The 17277-nt window shown below is 34.5% G+C and overlaps 1 protein-coding gene across 5 annotated transcripts in view; it reads left to right on the top strand.

Annotated features, from left to right (window-relative positions):
- LOC124951223 (probable pathogenesis-related protein CaO19.6200) overlaps window positions 1-17277 on the top strand; it is a 36921-nt gene that overhangs the window by 14483 nt on the left and 5161 nt on the right. For 2 of the 5 annotated variants that reach the window (XM_047499263.1, XM_047499264.1), the window contains exons 3-5: window positions 13487-13747; window positions 14460-14531; window positions 16451-16631. In XM_047499263.1, the coding sequence (XP_047355219.1) occupies window positions 13487-13747; window positions 14460-14531; window positions 16451-16631 (514 nt within the window). Of the gene's footprint in view, window positions 1-1153; window positions 2534-11541; window positions 12128-13486; window positions 13748-14459; window positions 14532-16450; window positions 16632-17277 lie in introns of those variants that run through there. The other 3 variants (XM_047499265.1, XM_047499268.1, XM_047499266.1) reach the window with 3 other exon arrangements.

The following is a 17277-nucleotide window of genomic DNA, read 5'->3' as shown; positions in this document are numbered from 1 at the left end:
TTGTATCTTTTTAACGACGACGACGAGTCTGTCTGTCTCGGCCTACAGGAATGTTTTCTACATGATATATGTACTTTTCATGATATATCGAATTTTTCTTTAGAATTTTTTTCTTCTTTTAAGAGGGTGGGGGTTGGATGGGAGGAACTCATGATGTACGTAATGAAAGTTGATTTTTACAAAAGATTTTATGATAGAGATAAAATGGAATATAAACGATGTCAAGTGGAAAGGATTTAGTAGATAATCAAAGAAATTAATGATTAGCTTTCTAACGAGGTTTAGAAGGCATTGAAGCTTTGTTGTGAGAAATATGCAAAACAACGTATCATTCAGATTGTATATTCATTAGAATTATCATTCGATACGCTTATATTAATTCTCTTCCTTTATTTCCAATTATATTGTTTTTTTTTTTCTTTTCTTTTTTTTTTTTTATTAACTAAGCTATGCCTTTCCTGTGTTAGTACAAATCTTTCATTCCTTTTTAACTCTTCGAATAGAAGAAAATCGCATGCGCATATATATCGAATGTATTGAAAATGTAGGTCATTACTTCAGGATTTGATTTGTGCATTGAATTCTGTATAAAAATAAGTTTATCAAGAAATCAATTCGATTTCGATTAATTCAATAATAATTCCATGTTAAAGAGTAATGACTTAGGAACGATGACAATCATAGATGAATTTTATTTCATTTTTTATTTTTCATATTTTGTTAATATAATTTGTAATGTATCTTTCTCTTAATTAATATCAAAAGAAATTGTAATTATTACATAGTTTCAATATAAATAAATGCAATTCAAAAACGTTTCACTTTGGCTATATATATATATATATATTCATATGATTTTTTTTTTCATTCGTTTCATTCGTTAGACAGAACATACCGGGTTTTTATAAAATAGTAGCTTAAATTTATAATAAATTTTAAATATATCCATATATAAAAATTACAAAATAGGAGTAAGTAAGAAACAAAGATTAAACTTGGAGGGTGGAGAAGGATACGCACGTGGCGAATGAACGTCGATTGTACGTGCCCTTATTTTGGCGCCACCTGTGTACATTCAGGAATACGTTCGTGTGTAAGTATACACGAGCGTGCGCGAGAGAGCGAGTCGCGCGCCACGAGGTCGTGTATGCCGTCAGTTCTATTCGTCGTCGCAGTGCGATACGGTCGATAGCGTAAACGGGAACGTTTGCCATAGTGGTTCCTTTCCTTCGAGAATACAACGCACCCTCCTCTTCCTCCTTTCCCTCCTCCTGTTCCTTTTCTTTATTCTCCTCTTTATCCCTCTCTCTTCATTCTACATTGTAGTGTGGATAGAGCATACCCAATACGTAATACCACCCCCTTATATACACCCACATACATATATATCCTTTCGGCGCCATCGAGAAAAGGGAACGGAGCCGTTCAGCGTCCATTTCCTAGCGGGATGTCGCCGACAAGAGACGTTCCTACGTTCAAAAAGCTCGTGATCAACAACGCAGAAATTATTGTGTCATTTTCTTTTGATCGTTCCCATTTCATCTTAAGATTCGATTTATGGGAATAGTGGACCTCAAATCCTTTCTCTCTTGTGATGTAACAATATTTTCATCTTAAAAGGATGTACTATTTATCAATGTAACAAATCGAAAGATAAGGCTTAAACTATGCTACGACCTTGTGATGATCGAAGAATCTTGTATGACGAATATCAAGAATGAATATTATCGTACGGAGACAAAATATCGCGCGAATAACACGTGTTACCTCTTCGTTTCTTCACACGATAAGCCACTGAAAAAGATAGATATATGAACGTGCGATCACGCCCCTCCTCTTATGACTGGATAAACAGACAACGATTCGCTCATAATCATTCGCTTCGGCAAACGGAAACAGCAATTCTCGATTTGATGCGTGACATTGATAAAACGTAACTGTTTCCTTCTCTTTTCACTTGTGGAAATAGAAATCGTTTTATCGAAGTCATTTCGATGATAGAAAAAAGATCGATATTCGAGATTGAAAATAGCAACAAGTAGGAAGAAAATCGAGGGGTTGTAAGCTAGATATTTTGATAGTGGCGTTGGTGGTTACGAGTCAACGTGGAAGTTTGTGCAAGTCAGGCGGGAAAGCTTGAAAATCGAAGGTCATCGTCATCGTTGTCTACATCGTTGTCGTCGTCATCATCGTTATATTCATCGTTAATATCATTGTACGAAAAGAGAACTGGCTAGTGTTTATCGATTGGTCTGCGACTTGAAGAGGATGCTCCCTTCCGAGTTCTACGTCGCAGTCACGTGCCAAGAGGCGGTGCTGAGGTTCGGAACGAGCGCATAAGGGGTGGCAAGCGTTGGGAATAGAGAAACGAAGAGGGTGGAAACTGAAAGCCGGCTTTTCCCGGTATACCGTTGAACCGTTGACGTCGTCGCCGTTCTCGTCGTGGAAAATCGATTGGGTGCCGGCGTCATTGCTGCAACCATTCTCGACCAAGTACAATGACCTCCAAACCGGGAAGATCCTACAGCGTGAGGTAAGGACGACTAACCGATGATAAAGAGGACGCGACGGTAAAGAGAGGAACAAGCCGTCTCTCTTTTTTTATCCCACCTTTTACCCTCCGACAGAAAATAACCAACTCCTTTTATCTTCCTTCTTTACAACTCCACATTGAGTTTACAGGCAACTTTGTTTTCTTTCTCTCGTTTCCGTTCATTTCGAGCGCCGGCAACATGCTAAAGGATTTCAATGTCTCATTTTTAAATTAAAAGTTTCGGAAATTTTCCATTTTTTTATTTTTTTATTTATGTATTAGGAATTTACATTCGCGAAATATTAGCGAAATAGCAATAAAAAGGGTTTAACAATTAATCGTTTTCATTATACGGTTTTATTGTTTAAGACGATTTAATTGAAGATCTAATAATTGGTTATATTTTATAATGTTAAGGTTGCTTCTTGAAATGAATTTTATTTGAATTTTATTTGTTAATAAAATCATATCGTTCATATCGTTCATTGTGTCATTTCCTTTCAAATGATTCATCGAATTTATTATTCGTTATTCAAATGATCAACAAAATAAATTACTGCATTATTCTTTCGAAGAATAAGTATTCAGCTGTAAAAATAAAGGTTTTTGTCTTGATCGATAGCGCGTCATAATATTTTTTTCTTTGTTCTTTCAAAGCTGCATATACTATACATCAATACATTCACTAACACGAATAGCAAATTATCGCGAGTACGATAATATAAATGGTAGTGATATAAATAGTAATAAATGTTCATAAAAAGAAATTGTAAAACATGAACGTTTTTCAAGAGCAACTATGGCTGCTAAATGAACGCCATTTCGAAGAAAACGTAGATTCTTATTTTATGTTCGACGAGAAACGAACTCGATCTTTCTACGCACTCCACCCACGTTGCTGAACTCTTGACCCCAGTCACAGCGATTTATTCTGAGAACGAAGCGTGTGCCGGTACCGATACGCGGAATCTTTTAAATCCGTTCGTTCTAAGAGAAAGAAAGAGAGAGGCAAGCAAAAGGGATCGAGTTTACGAAGGAGATATACAGAAGGAACACGACCGTGTAATTATTACTTTACTGAGTGAGTCCTTTGTTGTATCACAAGCTAATGTATCCCATAACTTCTCGAGATCGTTCTTTGCCCTCTCCGGCTATTTTCGTATATCTAAAGCTCCGTACGAAAATCCATTTGATCGATAATCGTTAATTAAAATCTCCCTCGTGGCGTCTAACTCGGGACAGAAATTTATCGGGAGATTGTTATAGGGTCAGGGAAAATAAGATATCGCGGTCGCCTTTCTTCGACGGAAAATATTCGATACACTCATTTCTTGAACTAAATCTGCTGACCTATTTTTTGAGAAAGTACAAAAACGTTCTGAGATTAATACGCCTCGAGTAAACTCGCTCGATAACTCGTTATCGTTATTTTCTGATCGGGACAACATTGCCAACGTTTTTATCGATCTTAAAAAAATCCATAAATCATATGCACTGCTATTGACTATTAACTTAGAGTGTGCCAACATATTTGAAACGGACGTATGGAGGTACAACAAAAGAATTTCTGACGAAAGTGTTACAAACAATTTTTACAAATGTTGAAATTTATTTCAAACTCGTTTTATTTAATTTCAATATTTTTATATGCTCTTTATATTTTTTATAAGAAATTTACACTATCGATATATATATATATATATATATATATATATATATATATAAATGAGCGCGAGTATTATTTTCGAGCCGCGGGGCTTTGATCATTTGCGATCGCTTCGACGTTTGCTCCTTTTCTCACGATAAGCGAGAACGAGAGGTGAATTTTTAACGCTGCACCCACTCCTTGCGAAAGGCTGTTCTTTCAAAGAGAGCCGTATCAAGGTCCGAAGGGATCGTCTTGTAGGCTAGAAACGGCCGATGGCTAGACAACCATTCTATCGATCGGTGTTCCTTCGTTTCGTCATTATCGCTGCATCATGTTCCAATGGAGAGAGTTAAGAGTTAGTTGGCCGGTCCAGGGTGAAAGGCGACTCATAAGAATGATAACTCGTCTATTCTTCTTCGTTTATAATATTTTTTCTATTCATTTTTTCATCTACTAATCTATATATATATATATATATATATATATATATATATATATATATATATAATTGATGAAGCAGAACTTCCTTATCGATAAAATCGATTATCTATTGTTGATTGTTCGTCGAAGTCATCGCGGAAGTTTCGATTTACGCAACGACCATGACCTTGAACCTGCTGAAGGCCTTTCCAAGCGCGTACACCGGTACAAAAGTTTACGAGCACGCTCCACTCCTACCTACCACTATATACACGTACGATACGAGCAAGAACGCTTTTATCTACTACTACTCGTGTTATTTCCGCTCATAACAGTACAGCTTGCACGTGAAATGTTTTGCGGCAAGATCGATAGTCTAATTGATTTGACCTGCTGCATTAATTTATTCGTATGGTAATGTTATAAAGAATTTTCAAGTCATGTAATTTAACATATCTGCTTCTTTTAATTTCTACTTTTATTTTTCCACGAGTTTCATTTTGAAAAGAGATTGTTCCATCGTCAAGGTTCTTTTCTTTGGAGATCGCTTCGCTTTATATTATTATCATTATTATTATCTATATCAACTTGCCATAAATATTGTTCTCTTGTACGAGTAGTTCGCTCGTTAAAATAAACGATATATGTTATACACCACACCTTCACTGATACTCCCCAGCTTGTATCATCCCGCATCTCTTCAGATATTTATGACATAAAAGAAGCTATCTCATAAGCGACTTGGTGTGTTTCGATAAGCGGAGTAACGTTCACCGGTAGGACTTGAAAAGAGAGCTCGAGAAAGCTATTTATGAGACCGTAGCACGAAAAAAAAAAAAAAAAAAAAAAGATAAGATACATTCGTATTTCTTTTTAAAGTCATCTCCGATCGATTTTCTCTAGAGACTTTACCGGTTAAAATTTATCTCGAAATTTACAACCAATGCACGTACTTGCTTACGTATATTTTTTGAAGAATGAATTGTGCTTTTCTTTGTTGAAAATATCATTATATTAGAACGTGACAATACGATAAGAATCTGGAATGTGCGTTCACTAGTATTTAAAACTGCTCGGCTGTTTCGTTTGACCCTAAAACCGATATGCCTATCGTAAGACGACTCGATCATATTTTTATATTCTAACGTGTGAAACATGATAATGCATGATCGTTGTCGAATACATTAGCTCATAGGAATTCGAGAATACTTATTCTACTATAGAATTTTTAATATGTGAAATGATAAAGAGACAAAAGTTTTTGAATAAAAAAGTACATGAATAATATATTTTTGGTAAAAAGAAAAAAATTAAATAAATTATATGTATTTAAATTTACGGATTTTATTCTTTTTTGATGTCAAAAGAATTACTTGAATTACCTGAATACTTCGTTTTCTTTAATTTCGTGCTATTTGCGTTGAAATTTTGAAAGCATCTGAAATATTATTTTTTCAGAGCCATGAATATTTCGAAACGATGAGAGCACTCGAACAATGAAAGTTCTGATGTATTGCCAATCAATTCTCTTTTCATCGAATGTATGTGTTTTAATAGCCGATCGATTCATTTTATCGTGACATAAATATGACGCTTATCTTTTGATGAGTCAACATAAATGATGAGCAATTAGAAAAGGCGCGATTTCTGGGTTAATAGTTTTCGAAGGTCCTTACGAAAATATGTACAATCATATTTTCGCGATAAGGTGCCACGCCTTTCCGGATAACGATGATTAAAGTTTGGGTGTGCCGTATGTGTTAGCACCGAATAACATCTCTTTTGGTTTTAAGAAAATCACTCATTAAATAAATCCGAGAAACAATTTTTGAAGTTTTAAACTGAAGAAATTAACGATGAATGAATTCATTCGTACCAATGTAAAAATAATTTATAAGTTTATACAGCCGTTTATATGTAAATAAACTTTATCTTTCCTCGAATGAATTCGATATTCGATGTTGGCATGTATTAAATTCAAGCTAAAATATCAGAATATCGATAAAATAAGTATGACACGAATATACTGAATTTATGTATGTAGTTTATTTTCTGTTCGAATATCTTTGTGTTGCTGAGTATCAGATAGACAAGGTCACGAAAATTTTGGTCGGTTTAGAATCGACGCGTGCACGTGTCATTATAGCTGCTAATATTGCGACTGTTTACAAAATAGTTTGTAAGATACGAGATACTCTCGCTAAGACTTAAAACTTTTTATACATTTTATTTTATTTTTATTTTTTTATTTTTTTGCATCTACGTTTCATTCTGTATAAATGTCTATACTGTTTACATTGAATCGTAGAGAATCGTATTCATAGAGAAAAGGAAAACTCCTTGTAAAATGTTTCTTTTATTATAAACAGAATCGGCCTTATGATCTGAGAAAGTAACTACGAGTGTTCTAATTGTAAACACGAGTGAAACATTTAGGAAACATTACAGAATCTCTTTTATCTTGGTATCGTTAAATAAATCCTCGAACGACCGACGCCTTGTTAGAATAAATTACTCGACAATAGCATAGTTACGTAATAGTCTCTGACTAATTATCGGTCATTACGAGAAGCTATTGGCGCGTTCTTCGTTGCGTCAGTAGCCTATTTGCACGATCTCTCGCAGACTCGTATAGAAAAGAAATTTTAATGAACCACGAGTTAAACAGCAGGAGATGGAAAGAAAGATCATGAGGTTCGAGGACGATACAGAAGGAACACCTGTTCTTTTTCATAAAGATACATTGTTCCCTTTTATCGCGTATGACTCTTTAAATTAGATCTGGACAATGACGATGAATTTTTTTTTTCAAAACAACTTCGATCCACAATGTCAAAAGTCAATTTTTTTTTATCGTATCGAAGAAAAAAAAAAGATCGATAGGTATGATGAAATAAATATTTTAATATTTGCTTTCATCGAGACATCGACTTTCGATTATTCGAATGTCCAATTATAGTTTGAAATCAGTCGAAATGTTGTTTCTTATCTAATTTTTTTTGTAAAAGAAAAAAAATTATATCGAGATTTTAGAATAGAAGAAAAATATAACCTCGTAAATATTCGCATTCGAAATTGTTTAATGCATCGTGGACTATTTGATTCGCGAAACTCGTTTTATTCGTGACATTTGAATCGACAATGTCAGGGCTATCAAGTTATGTTATCCGACGCAGTCGCAATCAACGAGACGTGACGGAGATTTCATAATGAACGCAACATCATCGTTTTATACAATCTCGAAGATATCCTCTTAATGACAACATTTCGTTAGACTTTACTCAACTTAATCTTTTATTTTCCTCGTTGGTTTTCTGTCATTGCAATGACCTCGAAGATCGAATTACAAGGATAGAATCGGGCCGAGATCGTAGAACAACCGCAACGATCTCAATCGCGTCATCTCTTTGTGTGTTCGCTTGTTCTTGTACTTATACATACATACATATAATACGGATATATATATATATATATGTATATATATATATATATATATATATATATATATATATATATATATAATACTCGAGAGTATTACGCGAAATGGTCGATTACGTCGGAATAATAAGGATGGATTGACGGATCTATATCGGAGACATAGTACATGTACATACTTTCGGAAAGTAGGACAATTCGTTTAATGGAAGCTATAGATTGATTAACGTTCATTAGTTTGAAAAACGGGAACGTTGATGATCTAATCGTCATTAATTGATCTTTTCCTGTTGATTTCTATACGATTATTCGATGATTTCTAATATGATTATTTAGAAATTAATGAGATTAATATTTAAAAGATTCAATTTGTTTAGATTTATTTTGATTTAACTAGTTAATCTAATATCTTAAGAAATTTTCTACATAGAAAAAAAAAAAAAAAAAAAAAAGAAAAAGAACAAAAATTATCATTTCCTTAGCTTTATAATATGTAGCTTGAATTAAAGACTTTCTCGAAATAAGCTTTTCATTTGTAAATGCAATTCGTTAAGTGGAAAATATCACGATAAAGATTCATATATTTATCTCTAACATCGAAATTAAATCATGACAAGTTCGAAGTGTAGTCGACTATATCGAGAAGAAATTTCTACTTGTATGTATTATCGAGCGAACTCGATGGCACGCGATGCTGGTCACGAAATTTATTCCACGAGCGTTACCACCAAGCGACCGCATAGTTTTCGAGTACGATATCTTGTGTCTCTTCGTTACAACTTCTGCCATAAGTCGACATTCTTAAAGAAAGAAGCGCACGAGAATCCTTCTAAATAATTTTCTTTTTTCTTTTCTTTTCTTTTTTTTTTTTTTTCTTTTTCTTTTTCACATAAATACCGTTTTAGTCGCGCATGCTCGTAATGGACTTTCTTCGACTGTAATTATACGGCATGTTGGCAGATATATACGTACATCTGATGATCCTTCTCATCATATAAAAATATTCTATTACATTAATCATCGTTGATACAACTTCGAAAGTAAAAAGAACTGCGTGCCGAGAAAATCTTGGTAAATGATTTTGTAGAAAACGCGTGCCTTTAACATTTTAATTTCCACGAATTCGAAATGAGCAACGAGACTGGCAACTTCTTCTTTTCCTTCATTTTTCTTATTGCTTTCACTGGTAATGTATATACGTATGCGTATACGTAAATGATTTTGTAGAAAACGCATGCCTTTAATATTTTAATTTCCACGAATTCAAAATGAATGATTAGGTTGTAACTTTTTCTTCTTCTTCTTTCTCTTCTTTTCGTTCTTCTTCATATTTCTGGCTGCTTTCACTGGTAATGTATGTCTGCGTAAAATCAAAGTAAGATATATACGTACATATCTACGCGTCGTCGATTTCATGGAGCATTTATGATTTGTTACGGACGGTCACGCGAGCTTGAGCACGATCGAAGGGCAGATATAATCAGATCGAGATAAGAAGTAGTAACATTGCGCATGATTTCGTACTTTCGAGATTTCCCGGGAAGATAATGAATTTTTTTCGATCAATTCGAAAAAACTTGTCCCCCAATGAAAGTTTACATTTCGTTATAAAAATTACAATAAGTTTGAACGTAGAAAAGAAAAGTACTTCTATATTTCGTGAGAGTATCATTCATTCCGGAAGAAATTACGCTACTTTCGAGGCAAGTATCTTACTTAAACGAAAGTATTGTGTACGTCCGAAGGACGCACGCTATGTTGGTCGCTTCGTAAGTCCCTTTCTAAGGTTTCTTTCTTCTTTTTTTATTTTTATTCTACCTTGTGTATCCTTTCTAATCAAGTGCTCCACAATTTGAAACAGGTAGATATACGAACGAGCACGAGAAGGACGTGCTCTCATTTCGTGATTTTTATAAGAAAACTATTATATTAGTTTAGAATAATATAAGACCTAGTTTTCAAACATTTACAGTATAAATTATTAATCCTATAACATATGCGATAACAAATGTGTATTATACGTTTATTTATTACGATAAAGGGTGGAGTATAAAGTTTAATAATTATTTCGCTATATAAAATATTGTATTGATCAATAAATAATGTCGAAATTTTTGATATTATATCTAAATAAAAAACAACAAACACAGAATATTTTTAATTGGAAATTTCGACAATATTTATTCACCAATACGATACTATACTATTATATATCTATAATATAATATATTATATATTATTTATTTAAATATAAACTATCTATGTATTTATGACATTACTTTTTGTCCAATCTAATATATCGATTATACTTGAAATTATTTGAGAATTAAAATGGAATGACTTCGGCGAAATAACTTTTTCCTTTTACATATTCAAAATTTACATTATTCATTGGAATTTTTCGAAATTCATAAATAATCAAAAAGAGGATTAAGAAGTTCTAAGAATTCTTAACGCATTAATAGCACGGTCGATATGATCGATAATGATTTCTCGTCAGGAAAAAAAGATAAAAAAAAAAAAAAAAAAGAAAAATAAAGATGAAGCGTTCCGCGTGTAACAGTATAGAAATTTTCCTTCTCGCGATCCTTGTCCGATATTCTCGAAGCGGAACGCGCGAGAAGGCGCGAGCAGGTGCAACTGTTGGGCGGTCGCACGTGCTCCGAAAGAGATGGTGGCCGAGCGTGTGCTTTCTGCTCCTCGCGAGAGTCGAGTATGAGATACGAATATCGTGCTGTTCCAGAGCAGTGATTCCGGTCAGCCGGAATAGCGGTACTCGCTCGGCCGTGTGTCTTCGTCTCGAATTATGTTGCTTCCCGCGGTGAGCGTGAGCGCATGCGCTTTCTGTCGCGAAAGCGGAAGAAGAAAACTATTGCGATGAGCGCTACGCATTTCTTTTCTTTTTCTTTTTTCTTACGAATTTTATCTTTCGTTCTATTATTTATTTATTTATTTATTTATTTATTTTTTCTATTTCGCTCTCTAACAAAACAGAACATTATTCGGATATAGTCGCGAGTTCGTTGATAAAGCGGTTCGTGCATGCGTCGAAAGAAAAAAAGATAAAAATAAAAGACGTAACGTTATTATTCCTTTCCTTAAAGAATCTTTTCATGCACGAAGAAATTTATATTTCTTCGTTCATTATCCGTCAACTTATCGACTTAATGAAATACGTTGACACGAGATTTTTTGCGTTTCGACATAGGAACGTTTCTATAAAAGAAATAACTTCCGTGTAAGAAAATATATCTCAGTCATACGTATGTATTTATACGTTTCTATGATGTGTACATATGTAGTGACATAAATGCAAATATATATACATATATATATATATATATATATATGTATATATATACTTACATATTGATTATGTTTTTGCGAGATCCAATCGATTATTGTCTACGATTGCAGATGAAGTTAAAGGTCGTTTCTCGTGATAAATATCGTAGCACTGATATTGAAGTTTCTCTCTATACTTGTCTCTAACTTACGAATACGTTTCATGAGGAACGTGCAGGCAGTACGGTTCGGAACATCGGCGAGTTAACAGGCACGCTAGAGACTCTCTTGCAGCAGCTGCATCGAGAGTTACTCGCTCAAGGCATGTGCTGCTGTTGCTGCTGCTGCGCCGAGTAACGGCTAATTGGCCACCTTTCCTCTCTCGAAGCGAGAACGAGAAAGAAAGAGAGAGAGAAAGAGAGAGAGAGAAAGAGAGAAAGAGAGAGAGAGAGAAAGAGAAAGAGAGAAAAAGAGAGAGAAAGAGAGTTATCCCTCTCTCCTTTCCTTTCCTCTATCTTTTTCTCTCCCTTTCTCGCGGCGCCTTCTCCCTCTGTAAGCCGGCCGACTCGTGCCAGTTTTGTTCGTCCTGTCGCGCGGGTTAAACCGAGTGCAGAGCTCGAGAAAACGGCGCCGATATAAAGCCTCACGATCTTCGAGACGTCTTTCACGCTACGCGCCTAAATTATGGACCCTCGGCGTCGTTCCCTTCGTCCACGTTGTCGTTGTCGTCGTCGTTTTTGCCTTCGTCGTGGATAAAGAGCAAAGAAGAAAATACTGAAGTTTCTATTATCCTTCTTCGTTCATACGTAAGTCCTCTTTGTCTTTCATCTATTCGTAACAATTTCGTATACGTCCTTTTTAACGTTGTTCATATTATTTTCATAAATTCATTATTATGTGAACATATCTATCTCGTACTTATCATCCATTTAAGAATTTTAATACTTTGAATTTCGATGAAAATTCGTATGTTTCTGCATTTGAAATCTCTCTCTCTCTCTCTCTCTCTCTCTGTGTTCCTTTCTCTCTTTTCCTTTCTCTCTCTTTCTCCCTTCTTCTTCTTTTCTTTCATTCTTTCTCCTTCTCTACGAAATTATCTATGATTTCTTCTGCGAACTTCATGGTATCGACCTCGAATCCTCGACGCGTGACCGCAACTTTTTATCGATCCTTTAATCATACGTGAGTTTGTATTTCCAGTCAAGGTTACTATCTCGCAAACACGCATTACTTTTTAAATAAACTACAAAGAGACTTTTTACGAGAAGCAAAACAGACCTCTTCTTCTTCTTCTTCTTCTTCTTCTTCTTCTTCTTCTTCTTCTTCTTCTTCTTCTTATTCTTCTTCATTTTCTTTTTCTTCTTATTGTGATTATTACTCTCTTTCTATGGAACACTTTCCGATTTATTTACGACAGCGATGGATTCTCGCAAAAGTCATTAAGCCAACATTTCTTCTACGGGGAAACTTTCCAAATCGATTTTTCGAATTCGTTCCCACGAATTTCATGGATTTATTACGAACGGAATGAAAAATAATTGACGAGGATATCTCGTCTCTAAGAAGAAAATATTATCGATATCTCTTACTGCGATCTAATCGAATGGAAAATGATGAGATCCTACGAAATGACGAGCATACAAGAGATCTATTAGATTTTAATTATTACGTCGAACAGAAAACTCGTGCAGGTTTAACGAGAGAATTACGCTGAACAAATACATCGATCTGCAGATCTAATCGGTCGGATAATAACGAGTTTTACGTGTTTCCCTTGTGAACGTAGTTTTCGTTAATAGGGAACTTCTTTTCTGGTTATCCATGTCGTCCTCTGTTCGCCTATTGCGTGTGTATTATGTGTATTTTGTGTCTGTATTATATCCATGTATCTGTCAACCTCGAGCACGTAACACGTTCTAACCGCTCTGCACCACGTACTGACCTTCGGTCACGGAACGGAAATATAGTAGAAATTTTTTTTCTCATTTAACATTCTACCTTCGTACGTCGATAAGATCGTGCGATTATGCCTTTCCTTTCTACGAACTCGTGACTTATCTCATTTATAGAGTGTAAAAATTCTCAATTCTTCGATATCGCATTGTCATATTCTTTATCTATACGTAAAGAAAATTGTCGCTTCAATTATTTCAATTATGTTCCAGGTCTCCGCGCGTAGGAGGACCCCTCTCGCAATCATTAGCGATGATTCCACCGACTATGCATGGTCATGAATTCAACCAACCCTTGTCGAGGGTTGTTATGGTCCGTAAAACGGATCAGAGAACCTTCAGTAAGGGTCGGCGAGGTGGGGAACCTCTTTTAGAGACCGTCACCAGGGAAACCGTCGAGTTATTCAACGGTGGCAGAGCTGAAAGAAAATACACTTCGGAAACGAGAGACATCGTTACGCCAAAGTCAAACAGGTTGGTTGATGCGTTCACAGAATTCTTCTCTGCAAGGAATAAAATTGCGAAAGAGTAAACAGAGGTGGCATGATGACGATCCACGTATAAAAAGGATATTATGTAACAAATTAATCGGCGGTAAATCGTACTCGATTGAAAGTCCGGAACGATGTCGTGCTATTTTATAAATAATAAAGAAGAAAATTAGATGAGAATTAGCATGTATGTATATGTAATTGTTACTATTATAATAAGATTGTTCGATATTGCATTGTGAGAAACGTTCGTAAAATGCACGAAATTCGAACGACGTTTCTTCTATGTATATCCTAGTACCGGAAACTCGTTACATGCGTTTCAGTAGGCAAAGATTTATACGTCGTAAAGTTGTAGTCGGTAATTTCACGTTGTATCCTTTTCCCTTTATAAATGTGTGTATATATCACAGCTAGAGATGAGAGATAGAGATGAAAATTAGACGAGAAGAAGAGGGAGAGAAAGAGAGAGAGAGAGAGAGAGGTTCCGAGAGAAACTATGACTTCGTACATGTATGTTGTCAATTATAGGATGTATCTTTCACCAATGCGAATATATCCTTTTACTGAGGTCACACTTCGATACACTTTATTACGAATTTCTCTCGAGACCCCTCTTCATATGTCAAAGAAACATATAGCGTAAGTTAAAAGATGAACGTTTGTGTACATCGTAAATCGTTACCCTTGCGTAGTATGCCCTCGCTCAGCGTCAGTGGAACGAAAAAGAAGGTGGTCGGCTTTGTCGACCAGCTGTCGCCCGAAAGGTACTCACCTATGGTGCAGACTTGCAGTCAAGCCAAATTCCAATTCCAGTGAAGCGAGAAAGTATATGACTGATTTATAGCTTTATAGCGAGTCCCTCTCTGGCATCCTTGCAACTTCACTAGAATCGGTAGTGGTTTTACTTTCCGTAGTACAAGCGACCTTTTTTCTTTTTTTCTTTGTTTTTCATTTATGTTATAGACTTAGCTGCGCTAAGAGTGACAGCTGAAAATTTCTCTTCGTATATAAACGTTGAAACTAAAACGATACTTCAACATTTATTTGCGATTACTTTGCTACAAGCTATACTTTGAATTACGAATGCTTTGAAATACGAACGCTTTCCCTTTCAATATTTTCTTTTTCTTTTTATTTATTTATTTATTTTTTCTTTTTTCTAATACTTTCATACGAGCCTTCGTGAATTGACTAGTAGTGCTAATACGTAATGCGCTTTATGTCGTTAACGAAAGGGAATTGAATGTATTAAATAACATAGCTCCGCGTTCCCACGGTCGTTCAGTACTAAAGACCGTGTGAGATTAACGTTTACTCGTATAGAAAACATTTAATGAAAGGCGTAATGTAAACAAGGAAATCAGGCGATTTGACGTGGAAAATATTTTTCAACGAAAACATAAATCCTTTGATTTTATATATTTGTGAAGAATGTGCATTACGTTTTGTATTTTTACAAATTGTTTTTTTCATATTTGAATAATAATATTAAATAATATTAAATAATCTCGAGATGGGAATGGGACGGTCGATGAACTGGCGCGGAAGGAAGGTCTTCAGTGACGACCATGACCGTGGTTAGAGTGGTACAGAGAGAAGGAAGGAAAGGCTCGTAGGGAAGGAGGAAGTAAAAGCGTCGATCGTAAAAGCGTGTTGAACAACATGGGCGAAGAGAGTACGGGAGACTTCTCGTAATTCTTGAGGAACGACGTGTCCTCCACCGCCTCGTTGTCGTACATTGAAATTTTCAGCTTTCTCTCTGCTTCTTAAACGCGAGATTATCTCGGCTGAATACTGATACTCTACGATTTTATTGTTTGTCGTAATACTACGAGATCGCTAATATTTTTTTTCTTTTTTTTTTTTTTTTCTTTTTTTTTTTACGTAACGAAAATACATTGGATACAACTTTCGTAAGAGTAATCGAATGATTCTTAAAGAAATGATTGCTTTTTATAAACGCGAAATAGATAGATATGTACGATGTAAAATAAACTATTTGCAAGTAGAATCAGTATTCAACTTGGCTGATTAGCTTACCCGGAAAATAGATTAGAAATACTATTAGATAGCGCATTAGATATCCTCGTCATAAATTGCTTCGACCCATTCCGCATGTCGTAATGACTACTTGTGCGATCCGCAAGATCAAGATCGACCGACCTCGCGCGCGCTTTCTTCGATCATTTGCCTTCTTGTATGCTTCCACGTATACGTTGTAATGCTTACATCTCGCTCTGATTCATTCTAATCATTTATACATTTTTTCGATTATCTTTGAATTTCTCTTTGTATTTAGAACGATCGTCAATTAATTAGGTATCCCATATATTCGATAGATCGCTTCAAGCGAGCCTAAAAGCAAATTAAAAAAAAAAAAAAAAAAAAAAAAAAAAAAAATAAACGGGCTTCTAATGATTATTTTTACAAACTTTTATCGCTTCAGATTTATTACTTGCATAAAAGGAAAAGAAAAAAAAAAGGAAATAAATATAATTCAAAATACTTATTCACGCTGAAAGTCGCACTGTTTCTTCTTTCACGCTCGATAAAAGTGAGCTTCGCACATAAGCAGCTTGAACAAAGATTACGGAGTTATTTAAAGTTACACAGAAGCTCTACTGTATAAAACTGAAAGAGACTCTGTGTTTCTCTGTATACCATATAATCGATTTACTTTCAGGTCAAGGACGGAATCGGTTAGATCCAAATCCCCTTTGACTGCATCGCCAGCATCGCCAGGACCATTGTCGAATTCCTTACACGGCAGTTTTCACGGTAGTTTAGGAAGCGATGGCATGTCATGTAGCAGCGCAAGGTCCTCCTCTGCGTCGCCAGATTCTGCGAGATATTCCTCCTCGCAGGTAAAATTATTCATATGTAATTAATACCGAGTGGTAAAAAAAAGTATTTCTATACTTGAAATAATTTTTTATAAAGATATATTTCTTTATTGTATTATTTATTTATTTTTTTTTTTTTTTTTTTTGATAGAGTTATATACGTACATATACGTACATGTAAGAGTTATAACGTATATCGTTATAATTCTTACATATCTTAGTTACAAGGAAACATATTAAAATGAGTAAATAATCTATAAGAAAATATATATCATTCAATAGATTTTTCAAAATTTATACATATAAAGGTATTCCCATATACAGGAACTATCGTTAAAAATATTAATAAGAATAGATTTGTTCCGAAATTTAGATTTCTTTGAATTTTCTCTTTTTTTTTTTCTATTTGTCGAAAAAGTTCCTTTTATCGAAAACAATTGCAAATAATAATGGCAAATTATATTTTATAACTATTATTCATTTTGTACGTCTATTTTCTTTCTTTTATATTATTTTATTTTATTATTTTTTTCTTTTTTTTTTATTTTCTTTTTGAAACGTTTAGCTATTAAGATACGTAAGAATTATATAATACAACAAAGAAATATACATTTATAAAAAAAAAAAAAAAAAAAAAAAAAAAAAAAAAAAAAAGAAAAAAAAAAGA

Source organism: Vespa velutina, chromosome 8, assembly GCF_912470025.1.
Source record: "Vespa velutina chromosome 8, iVesVel2.1, whole genome shotgun sequence".
Classification (NCBI taxonomy): Eukaryota; Metazoa; Arthropoda; class Insecta; order Hymenoptera; family Vespidae; genus Vespa; species Vespa velutina.
The sequence above is the reverse complement of the archived record's forward strand: the minus strand, read 5'-3'. Positions and strand labels throughout refer to the sequence as shown.